Genomic DNA, 25741 nt, shown 5'->3' with positions numbered 1-25741 from the left:
TTTTTAACTGAGTCTCATACTCATGCCAGTAGCCTAGTTTTACAAATCATCTGTTCGAAAATGCCATCAGCATAAACATAAACGTTCCTGAAAATATTCTTCAAGTCGCAAATCCCGACTGTCCGTAGCACTTATATGAAAATCACTACTTACGTTGCTTTTCATTTGCAAACATATTCACAAAAACGATTCAAATTTCAAGGTGAATATTATGACGTAATTCGGGAAATCGTTTAAATTGTGCTCCTTCGTCGAAATATTTTCTTGATAATGTTGGTTTTCTTTTTTCTAGATTTCAAAGCGGAGAAGACAACATGTTGAAAGACCTCCTTCAATCCCTTTTGGTCACGAGCTGAGCACTCCACATAACAGTCAGCACCAATGTCCTTGGCCAGTTGGACACCCTCGTCAGTGCTGACCTCGCTATCTTCATGGCCGACACGGAGGTCAATCTGGGTGCCAACGAGGATGACCGGCCTCTTCTGTTTCGTTTGTTTGGAGTGTCTCTTCAGTTCTGGCATCCACAGGTCATTGATGCTGGTCAGTGTCTCCCGGTCACAGGTCGAGAAACACAGAAGCAGGACTTCACTCTCACGGTATGTGAATGAGCGAAGATTCTCAAAGTTTTTCTGAAAACAAAAATAATCAGCGTTGTCTTCAAACAGGCTTCAAATATCTATCTCATCACGTTAGACAGCACTGTAGAACACTCTAGACCAGAGTGACTGTTGTAAGTAAAATGAAGTTTTTCACACATCCGAAATAAAGTATACACTTGAAAATTGGATTAAAACAAAGTACACCGTTAACAAACCAGAACAGAAACTGATCTTTTGCAAAAAAAAGTATTTAACATCGCTATGCTGCCTGGTTAAAACACCACCGGAATCAAAATTTCCTGCTTGATTCATTTGAGTGTCTCATAAGGGATGGACAATTCTGTGAACGAGTGTATTTTACGCCGCATTCAGTGTTACTCCGACAATACCTCGGCGGGGACAATAGATTAAGTTAGCTCGGCACGTTGTATCGATATAGGGAATCGAACCCGAGAGTTCGGCGTGACGATCGCTTTAAATATAGCCCTTTAAACAGTTCAGAATTTTAGTTACCTCCGAAGCTGTGTCGAACATACTGATTAGGTACTCCTTCCCAACCATCTTATGTCGTACAACGTAATTCTCAAACAATGTCGATTGGTGATCAGCGTCAATGTATCCTTGTTCGTAACTCCGAGAGATGCTGCTCTTGCCTATGCGGCTGTCCCCCATAACAGCACAATACACAAGGTTGTCATTCACGTCATGCTTCATGTTTGATTTTTTTATCCAGCTAATTTAAACACCTGTTCTTGGCGTTGGAAATTGTCGAGTGCGTACTTACGTGGAGTCGCAGGCCTCCTTATAAAGTGGTTAGCGGCATGGACCAATCAGGTTAGAGGTGATGGGGTCAAGGGTAGGTGATAGATGTCATGGTCATTTAACTGTGACACGGTGTGAGTTGTTTGTTCTTCTCACTCTATCGTAGCAATTACCAACAGATTAAGGAGTCATGAGATCTAATTACAATGTTATCACACGTGATGTCGATGTCAGGACGAAATCAAATTAATGTTTATTATTCTTTCACGTTCACACATCAATTGTATTCGATTCTTTACATGGGCGCGTATCGACAGGATGTCAGACATCACGTTGGCAGTGGAAGCACTTGTTAAAAGATATGCCTTAAGAGGTAGAAATAACAGTAGTTTGAACTCATTGTTTATATATTTACCGAAAATGGCTTCCGCTAAAATATTGAGTTCTAGGCAATACAAACAGTACAAATCATGTACTCGAAAATCTTGTTGTCTTGCATTTGCTGCATAACAGGCGACAAAAAGATAGACGTTTTTACGTACGTATGTTTGAATTTTCAGTTAATTCTTGTTTGTCTTTAATAACACTCTGGCTCTTATGAAAGTGATCTGTAAACAACTGATATCATATCCCGCCAGTCGCCTCTTACGACAAGCATAGGTTGCTGAAGGCTAGTTGGAATTCGGATCATCACGGGTTTAATTCACATTGCAATACAAAAAGGGATAGCATGGGGCAATAGATATATCGATACAAATAAGGACACCGAAAAAAGATAGGAAGCATAATTAACCTAACTTGGAGTATGTGGGTCACATTTGTTCGTTCCTGAGTCTCAAAAAAGCCCCAAAGACAACAAGGAATGTGTTTGTCCAGCAAATTACCACACGCCCCAAGACGGTCAGCAATCGGCACCGTGAGACGTAATTAGCATATATTGTCCGCCTATCACGCCCATTATGTTTCTCAACAAGGTGACAATCAACCATCACTGTGACACATGATATGTACCTAGCTGTCAATCAACTGACTGACGCTGAAATATACAACTGTCTCGAATCTCAACCTTTATTTGTCTGAATTTGATTTACACATATTTATTTCGTGAATTTAAACATGTGCCGGGTAGGTCTATGAGATATATGTGTATACATAACCGTATACCTTAACTTACGACAGCTCATTAAAAAGGAAAGTATAAAAACATACGTGAGAAGTTATGGAACAAATTCTTGTCACAAATTATAATCTAGATGTCCAGCTATACAATGCATAGATATGGTAAAACAGCCATTCTAACAGTAATATTTCAAATCAGACTGTAGAGAAATATAGTAGATAAGAACATATTTCAAAAGATTCTGTGAATTCCCAGGGGATAGGTTTGCATTTCAAACAGGGAAACCGCTTTTTTTGCATGTGTGGTGCTCTCAACAAAAATACAGCTTTATGGCAGCGGTCTGTAAGTAATTATATAATCCAATCTGGACCATACAGTCAGTGATCAACACTATACATCGAATTATGCAGTTCGTGTGTGTCAACCATGCCTGACCACCTCATACCGTTAGTCGCCGCCTCTTTCGACAAGTATATGCCACGTAAAGAATCAATCAACATTGGGTAATACGTTAAGACTGACCCATAAGAACATGGGTGTTCGGCATAACGAGCGAACGCTTTAACCACTAGACTACCCGAGAGAGTGACTGAGTGAGTTCGGGCCTTTGCCTACTGGAATAATATTCCAGCTGTACCACGGGATGTCTGGTTCACGTGGGAGAAAAGCCCGAAGTAATGCAAGTCTTAGATGTTCACCACTTTGAAACATGAATCCAAGCCACAGGTTCCCGACCCGCTCAAGCCAGGCACTTCTGCACAATGGGCTGAAAAAAAACTGTACAACACTCACCCACTCAACCGATGAGCTACAGATCTTCAGGTTACACTGACATGAACAGAGAAGTGGCGTCTTCGCCTGCGGTTCTTCCAAACGCTCCCGTTCTGTTCGTGTCCCTATGAATTGGCCGTCAGCATTTTTGACGCACAATAACGCCATTTCAATATTTAATGCGATACAATTTGCCAGGCACAATATCGGGTAAGTAGATTTACATCTAAATACATGTATGTAATATAAAATTTTAAAATAACGATTCTATATTACAATAAAAATCTATGGGACACCTTCAAATGTTATAGTCATATATAAACTTAAACTTGGTAAGCTCATTTATGGCCTCAGGTAAATATAATTTTTTTGTGTGTTTACTGGGCACTTTTAACGACATGTTAGAACTGGTAGTGAAGCAACTGATTTATTATTCGTCGAGTTTAAGGGAAATGAAACATTGTCAAAACTAGCGAAAAACCTGACACTCGAGCAGCACGTTTGATTCCAGCGACCAAACACAACAGATTTTTGCATGTGAAAGATAGGTGGAAGAAATTAAATCAAATCAAATCACCCGAAGAAGGGACAAGAAGTAGCCCAGAAACGGCGTGCTAATCAATAAAGAAGAAGTTGTCATCAACATACTCGTCTTATGTATGCAATTACCAACCTCTAGATACCTCTCAAGAATCATTGTCTTTTTAACATACTGATTTTGGATGTATGTCACGTGAAAGGTTGATTAAAATTGTCAATATCTCAGAACTTATACATATCCCAATGTACCAAATTTCATCATAGTATCAATCTAATTATATGCAATATGAACATAAAAATGAACACAGTGAAAAAAAATCAAACAAATTCGAATATTTTCAGTGTGAAAATTTCAGCACATACCTGTAGATCGAGAAGATGACTCGATGTTAATGTGTCACAGATGTCGAGTGTGAAATAGAAGGTGTGATTCATTTTGTGTGAAACACTGAAACAGTTTGTAAAAAGCGAAGTGATAAAATGATACTATTAGCAGGAAATACAAACTGTGCTTGACCAGCTAAATCAGAAAAAAGTGTCGCCAAAATAAACAATATACCCATTAATATGAAGACGTCTAAGAAAAATAATATGTTTACATTATTAGATATGAAGCACAGATATTTGTTATTTATATATATCTGAGAAATGGAAGATAAAATAAACAACAGCTGGTAACTGAATACGATATCAGTGTTGAAATACGAAGTCTACAATACAATGGGAACAATGCTAAAACACATTGTCCACTGTATATTTTAAACAAGAACGTTTTGTCGTCTGATCGCAGTTTCAAACGTAACAAATTAATGTCTGCGCGCGCGCACACACACACAGACACACACACATGCATAATACATAGACCCTGTGTATATATATAATTTTGATAGTAACCTATATCAAGTGAAAAGGAGCCCCATGGAGACAGAGATTCAGACTAGACTTGCTTCATTAAATACGTTAACACTACAGAGTGAGCTTGGCAGTGGGGACAATAATGTACTTCAGAGACAGTGAGACAAACTAACACTCCCACCTCACCCAGTCACTTTCTTTGAGGGGTGGGGTAGTCTAGTGGTTAAGGCGCGAGCACATCATGCTGAAGACCAATAATCTATTCCCCACATGGGCACAATGTGTGAAGCACATTTCTGATATCCCATGTCGTATTGCTTGAATGTTGCTAAAAGCGGCCTAAAACCATACTCACTCACTCATCTCACTCTTGTTTACGGTGTAAGTAAATCCTTCGTGATTAGCATTTTTCGTCCTTTAAACTTGGACGAAACGGAAGACTTGTGACGGAGCTTTCGGAACATTATTTCAGTTCTAAGTTTTCTGATTTTCAAAGTGTCCATCAAACATTTCAAGTCCGACATATTTGTCCATTGCGATAACAATCTTCATAACGACAGACTCAACAGCCATGAAAATCGTTCAGTCTGCTCTGAAAATGGTGTAAAGTACGTTAAACTTTTCAATAATTTGAGGAAGATCAAGCAGATGGTGCCAGCTGTCTACAGCTGTAATCGTGACCAATATAATTTGACTGATTGTTAACGCCGCACCCAGCATTATCCCAGCTATATGGCGGTGCTCTAAATAACGGTCCCTTAAAAGTCCATACAGCCTGACATTATTCTTGTTTAAGGGCCGATGGGTTAGTCTTGTGTCGCTTTAAGCAATATTCAGCAATATTACAGCGTGGGACACCAGGTATGGGCTTCACATGTGGGGATTCAAACCCGGGTCTTGAGCATGACGAGCGAACGCTTTAATCACTAGACTACCTCTCCTTTTAATAAAATATGAGGTTATCCAAGATCGCCGCGTTCCACTCAGCTAACACTGTTTTACACCCCTAATGTCTACAATGCACTGAGCCCAGTTTTGGTGTGTCCTGTCGTGACTTTTGAATATTGCTAAAAGCGACACAATAACAAATTCACTCATTTAGGAATAACCAGAAATCAATCAATCAATCAATCAATCAATCAATCAATCAATCAATCAATCAATCAATCAATCAATCAATCCACATACCCCCATGTTCTTTACAGATTTATGCAAAATGACAATTATGCAAATAGTGATTTAGATAAAGGCTTGTTCGCCTGAAAATCTTTCTACCTCCAATTCAGAAAATTTGCAATAACATTTTGCGACTACACTCAACATGACTTTCAAGTCCTTGCAACCATGCTTTGTTTATGTATGCTGCTATGGAAAAGATCCTACTGTCATCAATGTCCGTGGCCACACCAGTAATGTTACCGGCATCTGTGTCACTTCTGCCAAAATCGGATCTGGCCCTATCACCATGTCACCAAACTGAACCTCGAATAGGACAAACTTGCTTCTTTTGACCATTCTGTCGGGTTGCATGTGTAGAAATTCAGCTGCTTTTACCCCTGTACGCGAATCTGCCGGGTTTGTTCATTAATTCATTAATCTGTCCTGCCACACCAAGAACATCTTCACCATCAGTTGAACAGCTAGGGACTTACTCGTTGTCGACTGATGGAGAGAATACTTCCCAACAATTTTCATTGACATCTCAGTTTGGATTTATTGACACAGCGGCAATATAACCTCATTTAGCCTAATTTCTCGGGTGTCAAGAAATGCTTCAACTGTAAGCAAGATACAATGGCTCATGACCAAATAATATAGTGATTATGATCTATGTCCATCCAACTTAAAAGACATGTCGATTTCACAAAAGTTTACTACTTGGAGATATCAAAATCGTACAAAGCTTAGGGCTCACTCTCCATCGGGATCGCCTGTCTATCGAGGAAATGGTAGCTGATGACGTCCGTCTGAGCAGACTGTTCTTGCCCCCCTGTGAGAGGGGCACACAAAGTCGGAAGTGCAAGATTACCAGTTGTCTTATTTCCATTTTTGTGGACGTTGTGGTAGCTGAGAGAGTTAGGCGGATGACCTTGTGTTTTTGCGATTAGATGTTTGATCTGGTTTCATTCCCGTATGGGAGTCCAACACTTCAAGCAGCAGCAGCAGCAGCAGCAACAGCAGCAGCAGCTCCATCAGCAACACAATCTTCGCCTCGCATTGCTGCACCGTTGATCGTCCAAACATGTTCAGATTTTTATTTGATCAACAACAAAGTATATTTGTCGTAGTAGGTTTGATACCTATATGTAGTCATTCTCAATGTTCGCGCTTATTTCATGTCGGCAAAAATTGTAAATGCTGTTTCCTTGTCGTTTCCTTGAAACGTTGTTGATTACGTTTGTAGTATTCTGAATATACAAAACATAAATTTTTAACGACCTTTCATCCAACGTATTTTATTTTCTTTATGATAATTTTCATGAAATTCCGTCATTATCGTTACGAATTTTGAAAAAAATACTCAAAGCTGAAATCATTTAATGTACATACACGTTGCAAAATCTAATTTGCATTATGCATGAAATTTTATATTTATTGCTTGAAAGGAGCCACCAAGCCAAAAAATGCCTTTCATTTCTGATTTGCAAACGTAAAATAACATGTGGCAAAAATGACATGTGGCAAAAATGAGTATGAATTGTATGCTTACTTGAAGCTCTAATACCAAATAAACTTGGACTACAAATTCCAAACATAAACAGATAAATCGATTTTAATTAAAAATGGAAAATTATAATGATATGAACACGAACATAGGCATTAATTGTTATGGTAGTGACACATAACGGTAGTGACATTTAAAAAATAGACACTTTTATGTGTTTCACTTAAAAGTTTATTTAATTAAATCTGTTAGTCATACACTACAGAATGTTTGAAGAATATGTAATAGTGAAAGACATTAATGAGATGTCCTGTCATACACAAAAAGGGGAATAGACTCCATGTTACGGCAGTAACAATGTAACGGTATATAGTGTCACTGCTGTAACGGCTCTGTCACAGCCTTTTACTTACACTACCATGGCCTTACCGTAACACAATATCACATCACAGCCTTTTACTTACACTACCATGGCCTTACCGTAACATAACATCATATCACAGCCCTTTACTTACACTACCATGGCCGTACCGTAACATAATATCATATCACAGCCTTTTACTTACACTACCATGTCTTTACCGTAACATAATATCATATCACAGCCTTTTACTTACACTACCATGGCCTTACCGTAACAAAACATCATATCACAGCCCTTTACTTACACTACCATGGCCGTACCGTAACATAATATCATATCACAGCCTTTTAGTTACACTACCATGTCTTTACCATAACATAATATCATATCACAACCTTTTACTTACACTACCATGGCCTTACCGTAACATAACATCATACCACAGCCCTTTACTTACACTACCATGTCTTTACCGTAACAAAACATCATATCACAGCCTTTTACTTACACTACCATGGCCTTACCGTAACATAATATCATATCACAGCCTTTTACTTACACTACCATGTCTTTGCCGTAACATAATATCATATCACAGCCTTTTACTTACACTACCGTGTCTTTACCGTAACATAATATCACATCACAGCCTTTTACTTACACTACCATGGCCTTACCGTAACATAACATCATATCACAGCCCTTTACTTACACTACCATGGCCGTACCGTAACATAATATCATATCACAGCCTTTTAGTTACACTACCATGTCTTTACCATAACATAATATCATATCACAACCTTTTACTTACACTACCATGGCCTTACCGTAACATAACATCATACCACAGCCCTTTACTTACACTACCATGTCTTTACCGTAACAAAACATCATATCACAGCCTTTTACTTACACTACCATGGCCTTACCGTAACATAATATCATATCACAGCCTTTTACTTACACTACCATGTCTTTGCCGTAACATAATATCATATCACAGCCTTTTACTTACACTACCATGTCTTTACCGTAACATAATATCATATCACAGCCTTTTACTTACACTACCATGGCCTTACCGTAACAAAACATCATATCACAGCCTTTTACTTACACTACCATGGCCTTACCGTAACATAACATCATATCACAGCCTTTTACTTACACTACCATGTCTTTACCGTAACATAACATCATATCACAGCCTTTTACTTACACTACCATGGCCTTACGGTAACATAACATCATAACAATGTGTTCATTGGTTGTATTCATTTGATGCAAAACTTTATATTAAATACGATTCCAAAACATCTGGCCAGCTATTCTCGAAACGTTCGTAGCCCTATGAAGTTCTTAAGCCCATTCTTAACACATTGGCAACGACCAAAGTTAAGAATTCTTAGGGCTACGAACGTTTCGAGGATAAGGGCCCTTGGATCTTTGAATGGAAAGTTTTGATACAAACAAATGGTGTTGTTTGGCTTCACGAAATTAACTGGTTTCAGCGTTTTCTATCATTCAGCCTTGTTGTTGCTGCTATGTGTAACAGAAGGTTCCAACGTGCATGGTAAATAGTGTACTTCTAAAGCTTGGCACTGATGGCATTCTTTTTCAATACTCAGACTTTAAAGCTACATTTACATTGTAATATGTTTTTCTTGGGATCAGAAGATTGATTGCTTTTATCACCTTGTTTATTTAGGATACAGGACACTACCTAGTTCGTCTCGACTAGTAAGTTTCCATCCTGCCTTGACCCCAGTCCAGCTTGTCCTGAGTGGCTATGGTTGTGAGCCCTGGTATTAAAATTGAAGGCAAAACAAAGGATAACGCGTTTGTTAATTCAAGGAATTGAAATTTGAACTGTTTAAATAATTTATACCTATTTAACCATGGCTCATTCCCATGACATTTGTTAAGTTCATCGGCTAGGTCTCATGCTGTTGTTTTAAAATGTTTAACGAATAATAGAAAATGGGAAAGAAAGGAATTATCACCAATATGAATTCTACCATGCTTGAAATGTAAATTAATGCATAAATCGTAAATGTTATCTTTTTCGCTTTTTATGAATTTATTTATTATTATATGAATGTTATTAGGAAATGCTTTAATTCTAAATTATTTCACGAAACATAACACAATATTGATGTATTGTTCGAGCACTGGCTAGACTAGAATAAGTACAGTTATTCTATTGTATTTCTTTCAAATGTGATATCTCTAATGTAGGGTATTTTCAAATGAAAGACAGTAGGACAAAAGCATCTGACAGACATACTGACGTTTATTCCACATTTTAGTTGATTGCAAAAACAATATGATTATGCTGCACGATTTGGAAGCCCTGGCTTAGACTACTTACGTCAACGTGTAGACGTGTTGACGTAATGGCTGGTAAATTAAAAAAACAAAGAAACAAAAAAACCAAAACAACAATGACGACACTATGTTGTTTATGAGGCATTGTATAGATTTGTTACAGTTACACTCGTAGAATATATTACCCGTAGAATATTGTCCTTCAGTAAACCATGTTTGTCGTAGGAGGCAACTAATGGGATCGGGTGGTCAGGTCCGCTGATCTGGTTGACACATGTCATCGGTTCCCAGTTGCGCAGATCGATGCACATGATGTTGATCACTGGATTGTCTGGTCCAGTCCCGATCTTTTTACAGACCGCCTCCATATAGCTGGAATAATGCTGAGTGCGGCGTAAGACTAAACTATATCACTCACTCACATCGATATACAGAAGTATTGAAATATATACAAAATAGTACAACCAAACACTTTGTGATGAGAGGCGTGAACAATATGTGCACAAAGAACTTAACCGAGCATCACTGTCCACTGTGTTATTGCAGTGATAGGTTTTCAATACGTGCATAAAACCTCTCGTTGTGACCAAGATGGCAAAACATGATTTTATCTGATTCGTATGATTCCTAAAAAAAGACAAAATGGTTGGAATCCATGTCGATTTATACGATGACAATTGCTCATTTAAAATACACACACATTTTTATACAAAACCTTGTCTTGACAAGTATGGCCGTGTAATTCTGAATGCTGAATTTATTGGTGAATGTGAATATTCAAAATTTTGCGTGTCTTACTTACATGATTCAAGGTCAGTACCGAGTGTAACCTCCTTCTGAATGTATGACAGTAGCACTCTCCTCCTCATACCCCGTCATTCGCCTGATCCTCTGCACCTGAATATTATCAGCTCTTAATGCTTTATCGTCCTTCCACTTGTAATGAACGGCGGACTTCGTTCGAAGTTATTTCTTTTCTGAAATCTAAATATGATTTGATTCTTGGGAGGCATTTAGAGGACATCACATGAAGAAGGGCAAGAAGTAACCCAGAAACGCCGTGTTATACAATAAAGAAGAAGTTGTCATCCATACACTCGTCCTAAAATATAAATCTAATTAGACTCATCTTGCGACGTAACTACCATTTGGTCAGTATCTCCGACTTATGGGTACTAAACATAACTTCTTCTCCACCTTTCTAGAACACGGTGAATATCTGTACTGACACTGCCGTGGTCTTCCGTCACTTGTAGTGGGATCACTCTCTGTCTCTCATTCCCTATCCAGGCTCTCCCTACACACTTCCAGAATTCATTTCTGTTGTCCTCACAACATCGTCTCCAGCTCGTTATGTAACTTGATACTGTATCCTCTCTTCTGTTTCTGTACAAGTTTATCAAAGTTTTCTCTGGCTGTCACGAACTGCCCAGAGGCCCTTCGCCACACCCGACCAGTCAAGGCCTGGGTTAGAACTGATCTTCAGTATCCCAGTAAGCGGCAACCGACGGGATCGGGTGGTCAGGCACGCTAACTGGGTTGACACATGCCATTGTGTCCCAGCTGCGTACATTGATGTTCATGCTGGCGATCCCAAGTCCAGATCCGATTACTTACAGACCGCCGCCATAGAGTGCGGCGTAAATTTAAAACGCACTCACTCACTTCACCACGCCCTATGTTTGGAGAATATGACTTCCCATTTCATACCCGGCTACTCGTTCCACCGTGGGTGTTTTTGTATCCTCTGCCTACTACTATTTCTAGGCGTAGGTTCACTTTAACAATAGGTAGCCTTTGTTTCATTTCCTCCCTGATGATGCTTTTACATGCGTCATAGGCTGTATCTATAGACAGCCTGGATCGGCTATATCCCATTAGTTAGACATCCCATTAATGAGACACCCAGTTGTAAGATAGTGGAGTAGGGTGATAAATTAATTACTTTGATTATGGACGTTTATTACATATCTTGCGATGGACACGTATATGTGTATCAGTTTATGACGATTATATTATGCCAAATACATCATTCAATTATTGTAGGTATGGAGCTGATTGAAATTGATTATTTTATTTGAAAAGAAAACACTTTTGTCGGAACAGGTATAACGCATGTGGCCTCGGAGCCTCAAGCAATTATCGGGTATAATGGACAAATTGTGACATGATGAATAGGTTTGAAAGAAAAATGAATTATATTTTTATATGATCAATATAAAAAGAAAATACACACGTCATGTATGCAGCTGGGGATGTAATGTGGCCTATAAAGATATATGTACATTGTACATCTTAATACAAGATACACCTTGAATGACAACGACTGAGAAACACATAAAACTACAGACGTATATTTGTTAAGGGCTTCGGAAATTTAGAAAACGCTGTTTACAAAATGTTGGGGCCAGTAAACAGATACTTGACTCACGTTTCATGTGCTTGAAAAGAGCCTTGTGCAAAATATGAAACTACTTTCGACGGCGCTTGATGAAAATACAGAAGTTCTACACAAAATACCAAAATACTCGGCTAGCATCACTAACAATCATCTCCCCGCAGTATCTGTGCAGGAAACATATATTTCTGGGTGATGTTGTACAAAACAACCATAGCGATAACACTACCTTAAGTCTCTGTTTTGACGCTAAGATCGTTTCCTACAATGGGACCCAGATCAATGTTTTGAATAATTTTCCGCAGATGAATTTCACTAGGTATGTATTTCAGTCGGAAAAAGACTGGATATGTGTTAATGCCTTTGCATGTGTTTATTATGGGTGTCACAGGTGGATCAGAAACTCCATTGGGCACCTGGGTTCCACACCACCTTTAGCAATATTCTAGGACATCTGAAATGGACTTCACTCATTTTACCCATTAGGGGAATCGAAACCGAATCTTAGGTGTGACGAGCGAACGCTTTAACACCCGTCCGTCAACGTTTCACAGTGGGTCTCTTGTATATGTACTGTACAAGGTGTGACAACGATCTATTAACTAATGCTTATCATTATCTTCTGTTAAACATCCCCATATGCCTTTAGTATGGTATCCATATGGTCTACCTTTGACATACTACTTGTATGTGCTGTGGATGTGTCTGTGACAAGTGACACCTGTGGTATGGGATAGGTTCACCTTTTCCCGAACACCTGGTGTCATCACAATTTGATATTGATGCCTATACACATCGTGTAGTCTACCCTTGAAGATCCGGGCTAGAGCTGATCTTCAGTAACCTATGCTTGTCGTAAAAGGCGACTGACGGAATCGGGTGGTCAGCCTCGCTCACTTGGTTGACATGCCATCGTATCCCAATTGCGCAGATCGATGCTCGTGCTGTTGATCACTGGATAGTCTGGTCCAGACTCGATTATTTACAGACCGTCGCCATAAAGCTGGATTCTGTCGCTCCATTTGAGTACCAACCACACGACCCGTGAAGGTCCCGGGGTAGAATAGGCCTTCAGCAACCCATGCTTGCCCAAAAGGTGACTATGCTTGTCGTAAGAGACGACCAACGGATCGGGTGGTCAGGCTTTCTGACTTGGTTGACACATGTCATCGGTTCCCAATTGCGCAGATCGATGGTCATGTTGTTGATCACTGGCTTGTCTGGTCCAGACTCGATTATTTACAGAACGTCGCCATATAGCTGGAATATTGCTGAGTGCGGCGTAAAACTAAACCCAATCATTCACTCACCAGCCACACATATGTTCGTTTTAAGTGTGGTTGAGGTAATACTCAAGGAGCACATGGGTCTAGTTCTAAGCCTCTTGTATAACGTTTCCATCAATATTACGGCGGGCTAACTTGGAATGGGCTTCACACATTGTATCCATGCGGGGAATCGTACCCGGATCTCCGGCGAACGCTTTAACCACAAGGCTACGCCATTGCACTTCTCGCGAGATTGCGAGATAAACCCAAGAATAAACTCTCCGGTTGACGATCTGCAGGGAGACGTTCTTAACTCGAGAATCATTGAACAATCACCTCGTGAAATGTATTGTCCAAGAAATACCATGGTTTCGAAAAAGAACATTTCTCAATGAGATTCGTTTGAACAATTTATCAATCAAAATGATTTTAATAAACACCGTTTACATAGATGATCACGACAAAGTCATAACATAACGAAAGTGAAATTTAATTTTATCATTTTTATTAAAATTCAACATGAAAACTGACAATAAAACATGAAAACAATGCATTGTGTGACACAACTCTGTTCGAGGCGCAGCTAAATGTTTGATTCCATATTAGGAAGACAGCGTGTATATCACAGTTGCTTCTCAGTATATCACAGATAACCTCGATGAAGGCACACGCTTAAATTTAAAGCACTTCTTATAGCACTAAGGATATCAGGCAGAAGTTTGTATCACAGAGTTCACATATTTCACAGGCACCCGCACAATATACGTCAGTTGCATGGCGTGTTGTCTCAAGTCCACATACCCGCTTGGTTCGAGTCGAAAATGAATTCCAGTTTTCATTCACCAAATGTTAATAACTAACAAACGAACCACTTTTGCGTCTAAAGATTTTCTTGATAATGTTCGTGTTCTTTTTCCTGAATTTCAGAGCGGAGAAGACAACATGTTGAAAGACCTCCTTCAAACCCTTGTGGTCACGAGCTGAGCACTCCACGTAGCAGTCAGCACCAATGTCCTTGGCCAGTTGGACACCCTCGTCAGTGCTGACCTCGCTGTCTTCATGGCCGACCCTGAGGTCAATCTTGGTGCCCACAAGGATGACTGGTCTCTTCTGTTTGGATTGTTTGGAGTGTCTCTTCAGTTCTGGCATCCACAGGTCATTGATGCTGGTCAGCGTCTCTCGGTCACAGGTCGAGAAACAAAGTACTAAAACTTCGCTTTCTCGATAGGAGAATGCCCTTAGACTCTCAAAACGTTTCTGGAAAACGAAAAGAGGACGATAAGTATTTCCTGACAGGACATTAGAAATATAAGGACAGAAATGTACGCTGTAAAAGATATCAAACATAAACACATGCATCATTAAAACAGGAAAATATCTATTGAAATATATACAGAAAAGCGTTAAAATCTGTTGTTTCCAGTTACACAAACATGTATGGGTTACATACCTCGGCTGAATTGTCGAACATGCTGATGACAAACTCCTCTCCTGCAACTTGAAGTGGGACGACATAGTTGTCAAACACCGTGGTTTCAGAATTTTCATTGAATGATTTTTCGGCGTAGCTCTCGGAGATGCTAGTCTTGCCGACCATGCCGTCTCCCATGATAGCGCAGTACACGAATTTCCTATCAAGGTTCTTCATTGTGTTACTTCCCTTCATCTCGAGATGTAGCTAGTTTGCAAGGCTCAGATCGATTGTTCTGTTCCGTAGCATCGCCTTCTTATATACTCTGATTCGACCAATGAGAATCGAGAACCAGTAGCTTTATGACGAGACAGTCACATGCGGGTTGGCACATATTGAGTGGCATGTCTTGAGTTGCGGTAAGACAGAAAACTACGAGGCAGCTTTAGAAAATTAGTACATTTTCTTCCATTCAGCTTCAATTAAACGTGTTGTGTTAAGCTCGGCGGTATTAGAGAAGGAGTATATAAACAATGGTGATTGGCTTAATTACTTTATGTATTCATTGATGTTGTTGTTGACGGCAAATCGTTGCTTCCTAATCTATCCGACCTCTAGCATGCCCTCTTTGAGAGTATATTGAAACGGTAGCATCAGGTATTATGACAACAGTGTGATACATGCGTATTTACAATGCCGTTATAGTATATTCTATACAGATTACCCGATACCCTGTCTATATTCGATACAGGTTACCCGATGCCCCGTCTATATTCTATACAGGTTACCCGATATCCCGTCTATATTCTATACAGGTTACCCGATACCCTGTCTATATTCTACACAAGTTAACAGATACCACGTCTATATTATATATAGGTTACCCGATACCCCGTCAATATTCTATATAGGTTACCCGATACCCCGACTATACAAGAAGACACCGGCCCATAGATAAACCCACCATTACGGTGCCTTACTGTCTCAGCTCAGAGCTGAGATTACAATCCAAATCACTTGTTAATTCTTTTTTCACAAAAATTATTTTATTGACATAGAAGGTCAAATGGATTAGACAAATATTTCAGAACACCTTTTCCATAAACATGCATGAAGACTGACGACAGATGTATGACCATCTAATACGGAAATAATAATAATAAAAAACAACTTCATAACATGCTTACAATGCACCATATTTCCATGGAGATCATAGCATGTTCGTAGCTAATTAATAACATGCTAACATTACATAGACAACTTCTGGTGTGAACTGCTGCATTTTTTTTCCTGTACTGGGTAGAAACGGTAAGACAAATGACTGATTCAGTATGGCTTCAAGTCGCTTTCAGCAATTATTCGATTCCATTGTTATATAGGCTGGGGACACCAGAAATGAGCTTCACTTGTTATACCCATGTGGGGAATCGAACCCGGGTCTTCAGCGTGACGAGCGAATGTTTTAACCATTACGCTACCCCACAGTCCCCAGTAAGACAAATGTGAACTGTAAGTTGCACATGAGTCATTCATGCTGAGACACAACCACCCCCTTCCATAGCTCCTGTGATACGAAACAAGCCACAAGAGATTTTACAGACGCATCGGAATGCTGTTGACAAGTTCCACTTGTTGCCAGCTTTAGTCTGTTTCCAGTGGAAACGTTCCGATGAATTTCACTTCAAACGAAAGACAAAAAAAATAGGCTAAAGTGAAAATGAGATTCCGAATCCTCATAATGTTACCTTGCCAAATGAACATTTTAATCTGGGAATCTTATTTAACTTAGGATGAACGTTGTGTAACGATCATACTTTCAAGTCGCTGTTATTGGTTGGTATTGCAAGGGGTGAGCACATTAAATGAAATACCAAGAACAAGGTTAACACTTATTAGTTAACACTTATTACGTTCCGCACGTGCATTTGTCTCACTGTTCCACCTACTGTATTTACCCCCTTGTAATGCAAACCAGCGATTTGAAACTGTGGTCGTTTGTTAAATTACTTTTATGCTAAATTGACTAAATTCCTTAGTTTTAAATGTTCAGTTGTCAAGGCAAAATTGTGATAATTCGCTATGTAGATTTCACTTTATTTGATTTGCTTTTTAGCTTAAAGCGAAATTCACCGGTACATGTTCAGTCCAATCAGACTATAATATTGTCTTACAATTACAAACTTCACTTTTGGAATTGAAATATTTCAAGCGTTGGAACATTACCAGTTATACCAGTTTTACATAAGATACAGACAAATCGAAATAAGGATTTCTTTGTAGTGTATTCCTTAAGAAATGATCAGAGCACATGAAGTAAGCAATTGTAAGTTCCAGATATATGAAGGTGAATGAGTTTTAAGCTGATTTTAGCAAATTACTGTAAAGGACACACCATATATCCATGTGATGAATCGAACCCGGATCCAGGCGTGACGAGTGAACGATTTAACTACCAGGCTACCCCATGGCTACCCACAACACACCGATATATTCTGCATGTTTTCTGTTTCTAGGATAATTTCAATAAACAGATAATTTCGGACGTGTATATCATGCGGCGATTATACAAGCGCCGCAGAAGTTAATACGTATTTGAACACATGGACATGCTTGTGTAGACAGTCGATGGTTCAACAACACAAGGTCTATAACGCCGTATGAAGGCCACTGCGATTACTCACAGGACATTAACTCATACATCAAGGCCACTTATCTGAGAACTCACGTTTTCAGATCATTCTCTCCTCCCTCCCGACGACCAACACGGTAAACATGCCACTTGTGAGTCAGTTTAACCTTGTGTTTCATCCACCAAAGGTAACTAATAAAAACGAAATGGAAGAGAATCTTTTCTGCATAAAACAACATTACAGAAGCGTGTCATGGTTGTATTTGACGCACGGAACTCGTTTTTTGCTTTTCGGTGATATATTAGACTGAACACATGTCTGTTGCCTTGTGGCACCTCGCCTGGAAGAGAACTGAAGATTGTTAGTTCCTTGATCAAATTCGAGGAACTTGGCCTTCCTTGTTCAAAACAGACATGTTTATCTCTTCAACTGACCATACGGATATTGGCATTGTCTGCGTAAGGATACCAGACTGAACAACAACGGTGGAAAACGTTGCTCTGTTACGAAACCTCTTTTGTACTGTTGTAAACTCTAATGAAAGATGACAATTTTCCAAATTATAGTCTTCAAATTTTGTACATTTGGGAGACGGTAAATGAGGTCTTAGCGAATATGCATACTGAGATTTATTGTCTCAATATCCATTTTGTGGATTATTTTCATTTGAGTTTATATGGTGTGTTCATGTGTCGAGTTTACTGGTACAGAATACGTCCATTAACCATCAACCTATATGGCTGCTAGTGTATGCAATCTATCGGGAATTTTGGAAGTCCGCACATAAAATAGATAGGGGAAAGAGTCATATAGGTAATAAAGGTAACACGAGTGATAGAGGAATTCATGACAGAATTAAAGGTAACACGAGTGATAGAGGAATTCATGACAGAATTAAAGGTAACACGAGTGATAGAGGAATTCATGACAGAATTAAAGGTAACACGAGTGATAGAGGAATTCATGACAGAATTAAAGGTAACACGAGTGATAGAGGAATTCATGACAGAATTAAAGGTAACACGAGTCATATACTAGTAGATAGTAAACGTAACGCGAGTCATATATGTATTAAACTTAGCATGAGTCACATAGGTATTAGAGGTAACATGAGTCATGTAGGTATTAAATATGAGTCATATTGGTATTGAACGTAACATGAGTCATAATGGTATCAAACGTAACATGAACCATATATGTATTAAACGTTACAAAAGCATGAGTCACATAGGTATTAAACGTAACATGAGTCATATAAGTATTAAACGTAACATGAGTCATGTAGGTATTAAATGTTACCTGAATCATGACTGTCTTAAACGTAACATGAGTCATATAGGTATTAAACATGAGTCATATTGGTATTGAACGTAACATGAGTCATAATGGTATCAAACGTAACATGAGCCATATAGGTATTAAACGTAACATGAGTCATAATGGTGTTAACAGTAACATGAATGGTGTCGGGAGAGGTCATAACAGTGTACATGTGTTAATGTGTGAATGTTAATGCTGATGATTTGGGTGGCAACTGCAACGTTGTTGGTGGGTATTTCACAAGTCACAGCATATAAGCAGGAACCTCCATATGCAGTCGATGAGATGAGATGTATTCTTCCTTGGCACTGTGGACAATTGGATCGATGACTTCTCTGTTCTGTTGTCTTGCTGATACTGCACAGAACAAATATTTCTCAGAAATACTTGTAGTTCTTGAAATGCTATAAACTGAGAATATAAGAATAGTGTTTAATTGGGTCATGTTATATTGGGTCAATGTATTTAAGTATTGCATAATATGTATATTCACTTCTCGCCTGTTTTTTGTTTGTTTGTTTGTTTGGATTTTTGTGTGTGTGTTTGTTTATTTTTTGTTTTTATTTTATCCTTCCCTCCATGGATTGGTCTACGATATCTCCGACAGAGGAGTCATGCTGTAAAAACCAACCGAAGACGACAGTTTGTTCAGACTCACCAAGTTATGGATTTACCCCCAGAAATCAGAAAACGCCTGCAGGGAACGTTCTCAAACTATATATAATTATATCCCATTAATTCAAATTTCAGATATCTTCAATAGTTTTCGTATCTTATACAAACACCGCCTAGTCCACATTTCGTCCCTGTGGCTGAAACATTGCCGTTGTGACTTTAAATGTCAGCTTACTCACCCATTCATCCAAAACAGTCAATTACACGCATGCAAATTTGTTGCAGAAGCAGGCTTTGCCATCGTATAATATAGATCTACTAGGTGTGCCTGCAAAGGCTCGTTATTTCGTCATGGTTTGTTTTACCAGTCGTCGTGGTCATGTCACCTACCTACGTCAGTTAATAAAAAAAGTTCTAGACTAGATCATTATGACGGATGTTGAAACGGAAATAACAAAAAGGTTTGTAAGAGATGGAATCAGAAAAGAGGAACCGGAGTCCTAATTTTGTTTATGCATGTGTCAGTCTTGGTATTTCTGTATCTTACATGTATAATCTTTCTCATAGTACAATAATTTGTGTCTTCTTTTGTAAAGACCGTGACGCAAGAACACTAATGAAGGTTTGTCTAATTGGCATTATTAAAAGTTGATGAATAATAAGAAAGTAAGATTCTTTATGGATAACAACTTCTTACATATGACGCGACGAATGGATTCAATGGATCCTTACATCGTTGTCAAACATGAGTGAAGTAATACAGCACAGAACACACTATGTACGTGAACAGGGGTAAAGCAATAACAACATGTAGACATGAATCAAAGGGATTAACAACAACAACAATGGATGGTGGTAATGATGTGACAATAAGAGGACGCCAATGGTAACTGAGGCCGAAACAAAGTCCACGAGGACTTCACCTAAAGAAAATTTGCAGAAGCAGTTCAAATCCGAAGACACAAGCCCTCAATCAACAGAGATCAGGGATATTTCATCCCAACTGCATACAATGAACTGATAAAAACAACAGATTAGATCACTCCAGCCATCGTTGCTAATTATCTTATCCGCCATATATATTGGTAACGGTATAAGGACCCATACCGAAATGTTGCATCATATGTAATCCTTAAAGAATATTACTTTCTTACTAGTGAAGATGCACATGAAGGTCGGTTGTTGTAGCAATCACTCAAAGTCTGTAACGCAGGTTCCGCACAGACAGAAATGTTGTTTACTTTAGTGTCATCTTGTACTTACAAATAATGTATACATAACTTTATAGAACTGTGCATGCACAAGCCTCTAAATGGCTAAAAGAGACTTAAAGATCATTAAAATTTTTTTTGAAAAAAACACATTAAATTATGCATCTGAGATAAAACAGGACGTGTAAGTACGTCTTTTAATTTTATGATGTTTTGTTCCCCTCCACAATTTGTTATGCATACACAACAGTGTCTCGTAAACCTCATAAGACCGGATGTCTGTAAAACAATATGTATTTATTGAATACGTACTTTATGTTTTTGTTTAGATACAAAATACTCGTAAATAAAGTATGTCTAACTAAACTCATGGGCAAAAGAAACTTATCACTTTAAAATTTCCATTTACGCTTCTAAACAAAACTGAACTAGGTAAAACATACTGAGAAAACATTCGCTAAAACACATTTTTAAGCTGAGTAGCAAGCAAAAAACCCGAGATATTGTGATTTTCGTGAAAGCACGAAAAACAGTGAAAAAGGTTTTTTGAGTGTAACCAAAAGTTCTCGTGCACATTGGTTGCATAAATACAGCTGTTCGACAGTGCAATCATGCATTATCAAAAAGCATATCAAAGTTATGCCACGACTGTCATCGGAGCAACGCAATAGGGCCATCGGTATGGCCCATATGGGGGCGTCACAACGTCAGATTGCCAGAACATTCCACTGCAGCCAGGCAACAATCAGCAACCTCCTGAGACGTTTTCAGCAGACAGGTCAGACCACTGACCGTCCAAGATCAGGTAGACCAAGGGTTACGACGCCCGCCGAAGACCGCCATATCCGTACGATACACCTACGGAACAGATTCGTCACAGCGACGTCAACGGCGACCACAGCCTTGGGACACCGCATCAGCAGACGAACCGTACTAAGACGTCTCCGTGCTGCTGGTATCAGAGCTCGCCGTCCATTCCGTGGAATGCCCTTGACCCGCCAACATTGTCAACGTCGGCTGCAGTGGGCACGAACAGTACGTCGGTGGCAACGACGTGACTGGCAGAGAGTGCTCTTCACTGATGAAAGTCGTTTCAACTTGTACAGAAATGATGGCCGAGCCCGTGTATACCGACGTAGAGGTGAGCGATTGGCGAGGAACTGCATTCAAGAGGTGCACCCATTTGGAGGAGGTGGTATCATGGTGTGGGGTGGGATTTGTGCTGATCAGAGGACACAGCTTGTCATCCTGCATGGAAATCTGACAGCCCAAAGGTATAGGGACGAAGTCTTGAGGCCAGTTGTTTTGCCCTTTGTGCGTCAACAGCCAAGAGGTGTTCTTTTGCAACAGGACAATGCACGTCCGCATACTGCCAGAATCGTTGAAGATTACCTCAACAACGCCAACATCAACGTTTTGCCCTGGCCAGCACGTTCCCCAGACATGAATCCCATTGAACACCTCTGGGATCATCTCGACAGACAGCTAAGACAACGACAGCAACCACCAGCAAATCGCCAACAATTGGAGCAAGTTCTCTTGGAACTGTGGCAGAGGATTCCTCCTGACGTCATCAGGCGTTTGACGACATCAATGCGGAGACGTGTACTAGCGTGCATTGATTCAAGGGGTGGACACACTAGGTACTGAGTGCTCAGACACTTCCAAGATTCAGTTTTCCACACACTCTGTGAATGCAATCCTCTGTGTAAACTTTCACGTCCACCCCATGTGTCATCTACCTCACTTCCTGCATGCATGAACATTGACAGGGCATCAACAAATACAGTTTTTGCTGTGTAAATGGCTTATCTTTCTTATATAAACATTCTTTCTGACATTTTTTTGTTTTTGTCGTTTTTAACACAAATAATGTCGGGTGATAAGTTTCTTTTGCCCATGAGTTTATGTCTGTCACTTGTAATCGGTTAAAAAAAAATAATGAAACTCGGTGACAATCGGAGAATTCTTAACAAAATTTTACACCCAAACTCAGCTGTTCACGTGCACTATATCTGCACATGCTGTTCAGCAATTTGATGCGTTAAACCTCATGTAATTCATCTGAATAAAGTGAAGTTGGTTGCCCAAGTTAGTGAAGAAAGTCATCTTCGATGTAACCATATACATATATGCATAAAATATAGTGAATGTTTTGGGTGAGCCTAAATGTTTGATGGGTAGCACAATACTACAGTTTTTCTTCAGTGTTTAGGGTACTACGTCCACTACCCTGCAAGAGAGCTTGAAAGTGGGGTTCGAGTAGAGTGAGATTTAAGTACTTCATGCAAATGCCTGCTTTATTCAAAACTTCTAATTACCATATATCGTAACTCAGCCATGTAAATATTCATTATTTTTTACAGATATTTCGAAAAGTGAAAATATAAATGCCACGTCGCAGTCTAAACCCTTTAAATATATTCAAGGACAACAACCCATTCATGTATACTCATCCCATCAGGAGTGTTTATTCAGCCACTCTGAACCAGACAAATACAGGATCAACAACGTTACTTAGGCGTGTGTTTTTACAAACATTCCTTTAATTAGACAGACCAGAAGGAACTAAAACTTTGAAATAGATGCGGTACAGACATTGACAAATACACGAAACATAAAAAAAAGAACACAAACATCATATCCTATAATTCTCGACCGAGATATTGTAATGTTCCCCCAAAAGACATTTCTCCCGACATTATGCATGCATTTATTTAAGAAGAAATCCAACGGACAATGTTCATCTTCAGGGAGAAACGATACATGTGCTAAATTTTCATAGGAAAGTGAAAAAGCAAAGGACTTTTGAAACGGAACTTTCAGCTTCACAATTTACAAAATCCTTTTCTATTTTTCATGAGAACATCGTACATCTGTAATAAAACTAATACACCAATGAAGGTTGCACGCTACCCAAGAAATTCTTACTGAGCGGAAACAGACAACTGTGAGCATTCAGTCAAGTTACTGTCTGTGTGGAACTGTCTGTTAAATTTTCCAATATGATATAAAACACAGACTACAGCTTTCCACCCAAATAGACCACAGCACAGTGATGCAATTATAACACTTACAATGATTTCGTGTCTCTTCCATCTCTTTTGTTTTAGCCAGACTCAATTATTTTAAAAGACTAATCCTTTCATTTGATTAATCCAATCCCACGTATTTACTTAACCACTCACAATTAGACAACAAGGAAGACCAGCAAACATATTGGTAGTACTGCTATATGTGACGAGTCAAGCGTTCAGATCCAAACAAATGCTCTAATTAGGCAGCTACTGATCATTGTCTGTCGATCACAAACGAGACAGCTCAAAACGGGCATCTCAGACTCTGACACCGGCGAGAGCTCGTAATACTTTCCCTAATTAAAGGACTGGTTATGTCTTCTGATTGGTTGGGAATATCTTTAAATTAAGATCTCCACAATGTACTAACAGCAAACGTGCTGTAGATTTCGAACAGTAGACAAGCTTCAACATGAAGGGAGGAAACCAAAATATGAAGAACCTTGATGAGAAATTTGTGTACTGTGCCATCATGGGAGACAGTATGGTAGGAAAAACAAGCATCTCCGAGACCTATTCTAAGAGATATTTTAATGACAACTCTGAAAGCACAGTGTTTGACAACTATGTCGTTCCACTGCAAGTTGCTGGAGAGGAGTTTGGCATCAGTATGTTCGACACTGCAGGAAAGGTATGTTCACCAAGATGTTGTATTGAATAATGTTGGTTTAATGTCAAGTTAACATTGAAAATAGAACCAGTTAGCATGCAAAAGGAACATCAGAATAAATATTTCACATTCTGAGTTTACGGGATGGTTTCTATCAGATTATTTGAAGGTATCTACGTTTTTGTTCTTTTCATGTGTACGCACTGGATTGATAAACCCTTCTAATTGTTTTCAGAAATGTTTTGAGAGCCTGAGAATGTTCTCCTATCAGGAATGTGAAGTCGTGCTTCTGTGTTTCTCGACCTGTGACCGGGGGACATTTCACTCTGTCAGTGACCTGTGGATGGCAGAACTGAAGAGACACTCCAAACATTGCAAACAGAAGAGACCAGTCATCCTGGTGGGCACCAAGATTGACCTCCGAGTAGGGAATGAAGACAGCGAGGTCAGCACTGACGAGGGTGTCCAACTGGCCAAGGTCATCGGTGCTGACTGCTATGTGGAGTGTTCGTCTCGTGACCAAAAGGCTTTGAAGGAGGTCTTTCAGCACGTTGTATTCTCCGCTCTCAAATTCAGGAAAAAGAAAAGCAACATTTTCAAGAAGATGTTCAGACGCAGAAGTGCCTCGTTTGCTAATTATTAAATTCAACACACTGTTGTTTGATGAAAGAAAGAAACACACTGCAATGGCTTTATGAATGTTGGTGCTACGTCTGTGAAACTATATGTAACATCGTTGGTTGATCTTCAAAGAGGTTTAACCCTGATTGCACACTTAAGTTGGATTGAGAAAATGGAAGACATCTAGTTCAGCCAACTAGTTTCAGACGAAGTAGGTGATGTGCTACTTTATTTCCATGGATACATGATATGATGACAAGGCTTTTTAAGAAATGAAAGACTGATTAGTGCTATATACAACCATGTTTTATGTCTGTTACCAATGACAATAAGAATTTCCTATATTCCACTGTTTACTGTTATCTATATATGCCGTCAATAAACTAGTCATGTTATAAATATTTCTTTGTTTCTCGTCTATCTGTCCTTAAATGGATACCTATTGCGAACCGTTCACCTCACAAGAAACACTGGAACCTTTTCTCCACAGTCATACGAAGCATCAGATAAACCAGTATCCGTTGTACAGTATGTCAACAGCATGTATTTATTACACATTACACAATAGTGTTG

The 25741-nt window shown here is 39.2% G+C and overlaps 3 protein-coding genes across 3 annotated transcripts; 1 reads left to right on the top strand and 2 right to left on the bottom strand.

Annotated features, from left to right (window-relative positions):
* Positions 1–233: 233 nt before the first annotated feature.
* LOC137295253 (cell division control protein 42 homolog) lies at positions 234–6891 on the bottom strand. The gene is made up of 3 exons (XM_067826571.1): positions 6737–6891; positions 1113–1332; positions 234–629 (listed from the first exon to the last, which is right to left on the bottom strand). The coding sequence occupies exons 1-3, from the start codon at positions 6889–6891 to the stop codon at positions 234–236; spliced, it is 771 nt and encodes a 256-aa protein (XP_067682672.1).
* Positions 6892–14522: 7631 nt separating this feature from the next.
* On the bottom strand, positions 14523–15339 carry LOC137295252 (cell division control protein 42 homolog). The gene is made up of 2 exons (XM_067826570.1): positions 15124–15339; positions 14523–14930 (listed from the first exon to the last, which is right to left on the bottom strand). Exons 1-2 carry the CDS (start codon positions 15337–15339, stop codon positions 14523–14525), a joined length of 624 nt encoding a protein of 207 aa, XP_067682671.1.
* Positions 15340–24349: 9010 nt separating this feature from the next.
* LOC137295251 (cell division control protein 42 homolog) lies at positions 24350–25190 on the top strand. Its single transcript, XM_067826569.1, has 2 exons — positions 24350–24568; positions 24783–25190. The coding sequence occupies exons 1-2, from the start codon at positions 24350–24352 to the stop codon at positions 25188–25190; spliced, it is 627 nt and encodes a 208-aa protein (XP_067682670.1).
* The last annotated feature ends 551 nt before the right edge of the window (positions 25191–25741 follow it).

Source organism: Haliotis asinina, chromosome 8 (assembly GCF_037392515.1).
Source record: "Haliotis asinina isolate JCU_RB_2024 chromosome 8, JCU_Hal_asi_v2, whole genome shotgun sequence".
In the NCBI taxonomy this organism is placed as follows: Eukaryota; Metazoa; Mollusca; class Gastropoda; order Lepetellida; family Haliotidae; genus Haliotis; species Haliotis asinina.
Note: the sequence above shows the minus strand (reverse complement) of the source record. Positions and strands in the feature narration are given on the sequence as shown.

Bases quoted from the DNA above. Each gene is read 5' to 3' on its own strand.
- LOC137295253 (XM_067826571.1), bottom strand. From the start codon at position 6,891: ATGTTTGGACGATCAACGGTGCAGCAATGCGAGGCGAAGATTGTGTTG. The intron at 1,333-6,736 runs GTCATCCGCCTA...TGTTTAAATTAG, and splicing joins TCTAATCGCAAAAACACAAG to CTGGATAAAAAAATCAAACA. The intron at 630-1,112 runs GTAACTAAAATT...TTTTGTTTTCAG, and splicing joins TGTTCGACACAGCTTCGGAG to AAAAACTTTGAGAATCTTCG.
- LOC137295252 (XM_067826570.1), bottom strand. From the start codon at position 15,339: ATGAAGGGAAGTAACACAATGAAGAACCTTGATAGGAAATTCGTGTAC. The intron at 14,931-15,123 runs GTATGTAACCCA...TTCGTTTTCCAG, and splicing joins TGTTCGACAATTCAGCCGAG to AAACGTTTTGAGAGTCTAAG.
- LOC137295251 (XM_067826569.1), top strand. From the start codon at position 24,350: ATGAAGGGAGGAAACCAAAATATGAAGAACCTTGATGAGAAATTTGTG. The intron at 24,569-24,782 runs GTATGTTCACCA...AATTGTTTTCAG, and splicing joins TGTTCGACACTGCAGGAAAG to AAATGTTTTGAGAGCCTGAG.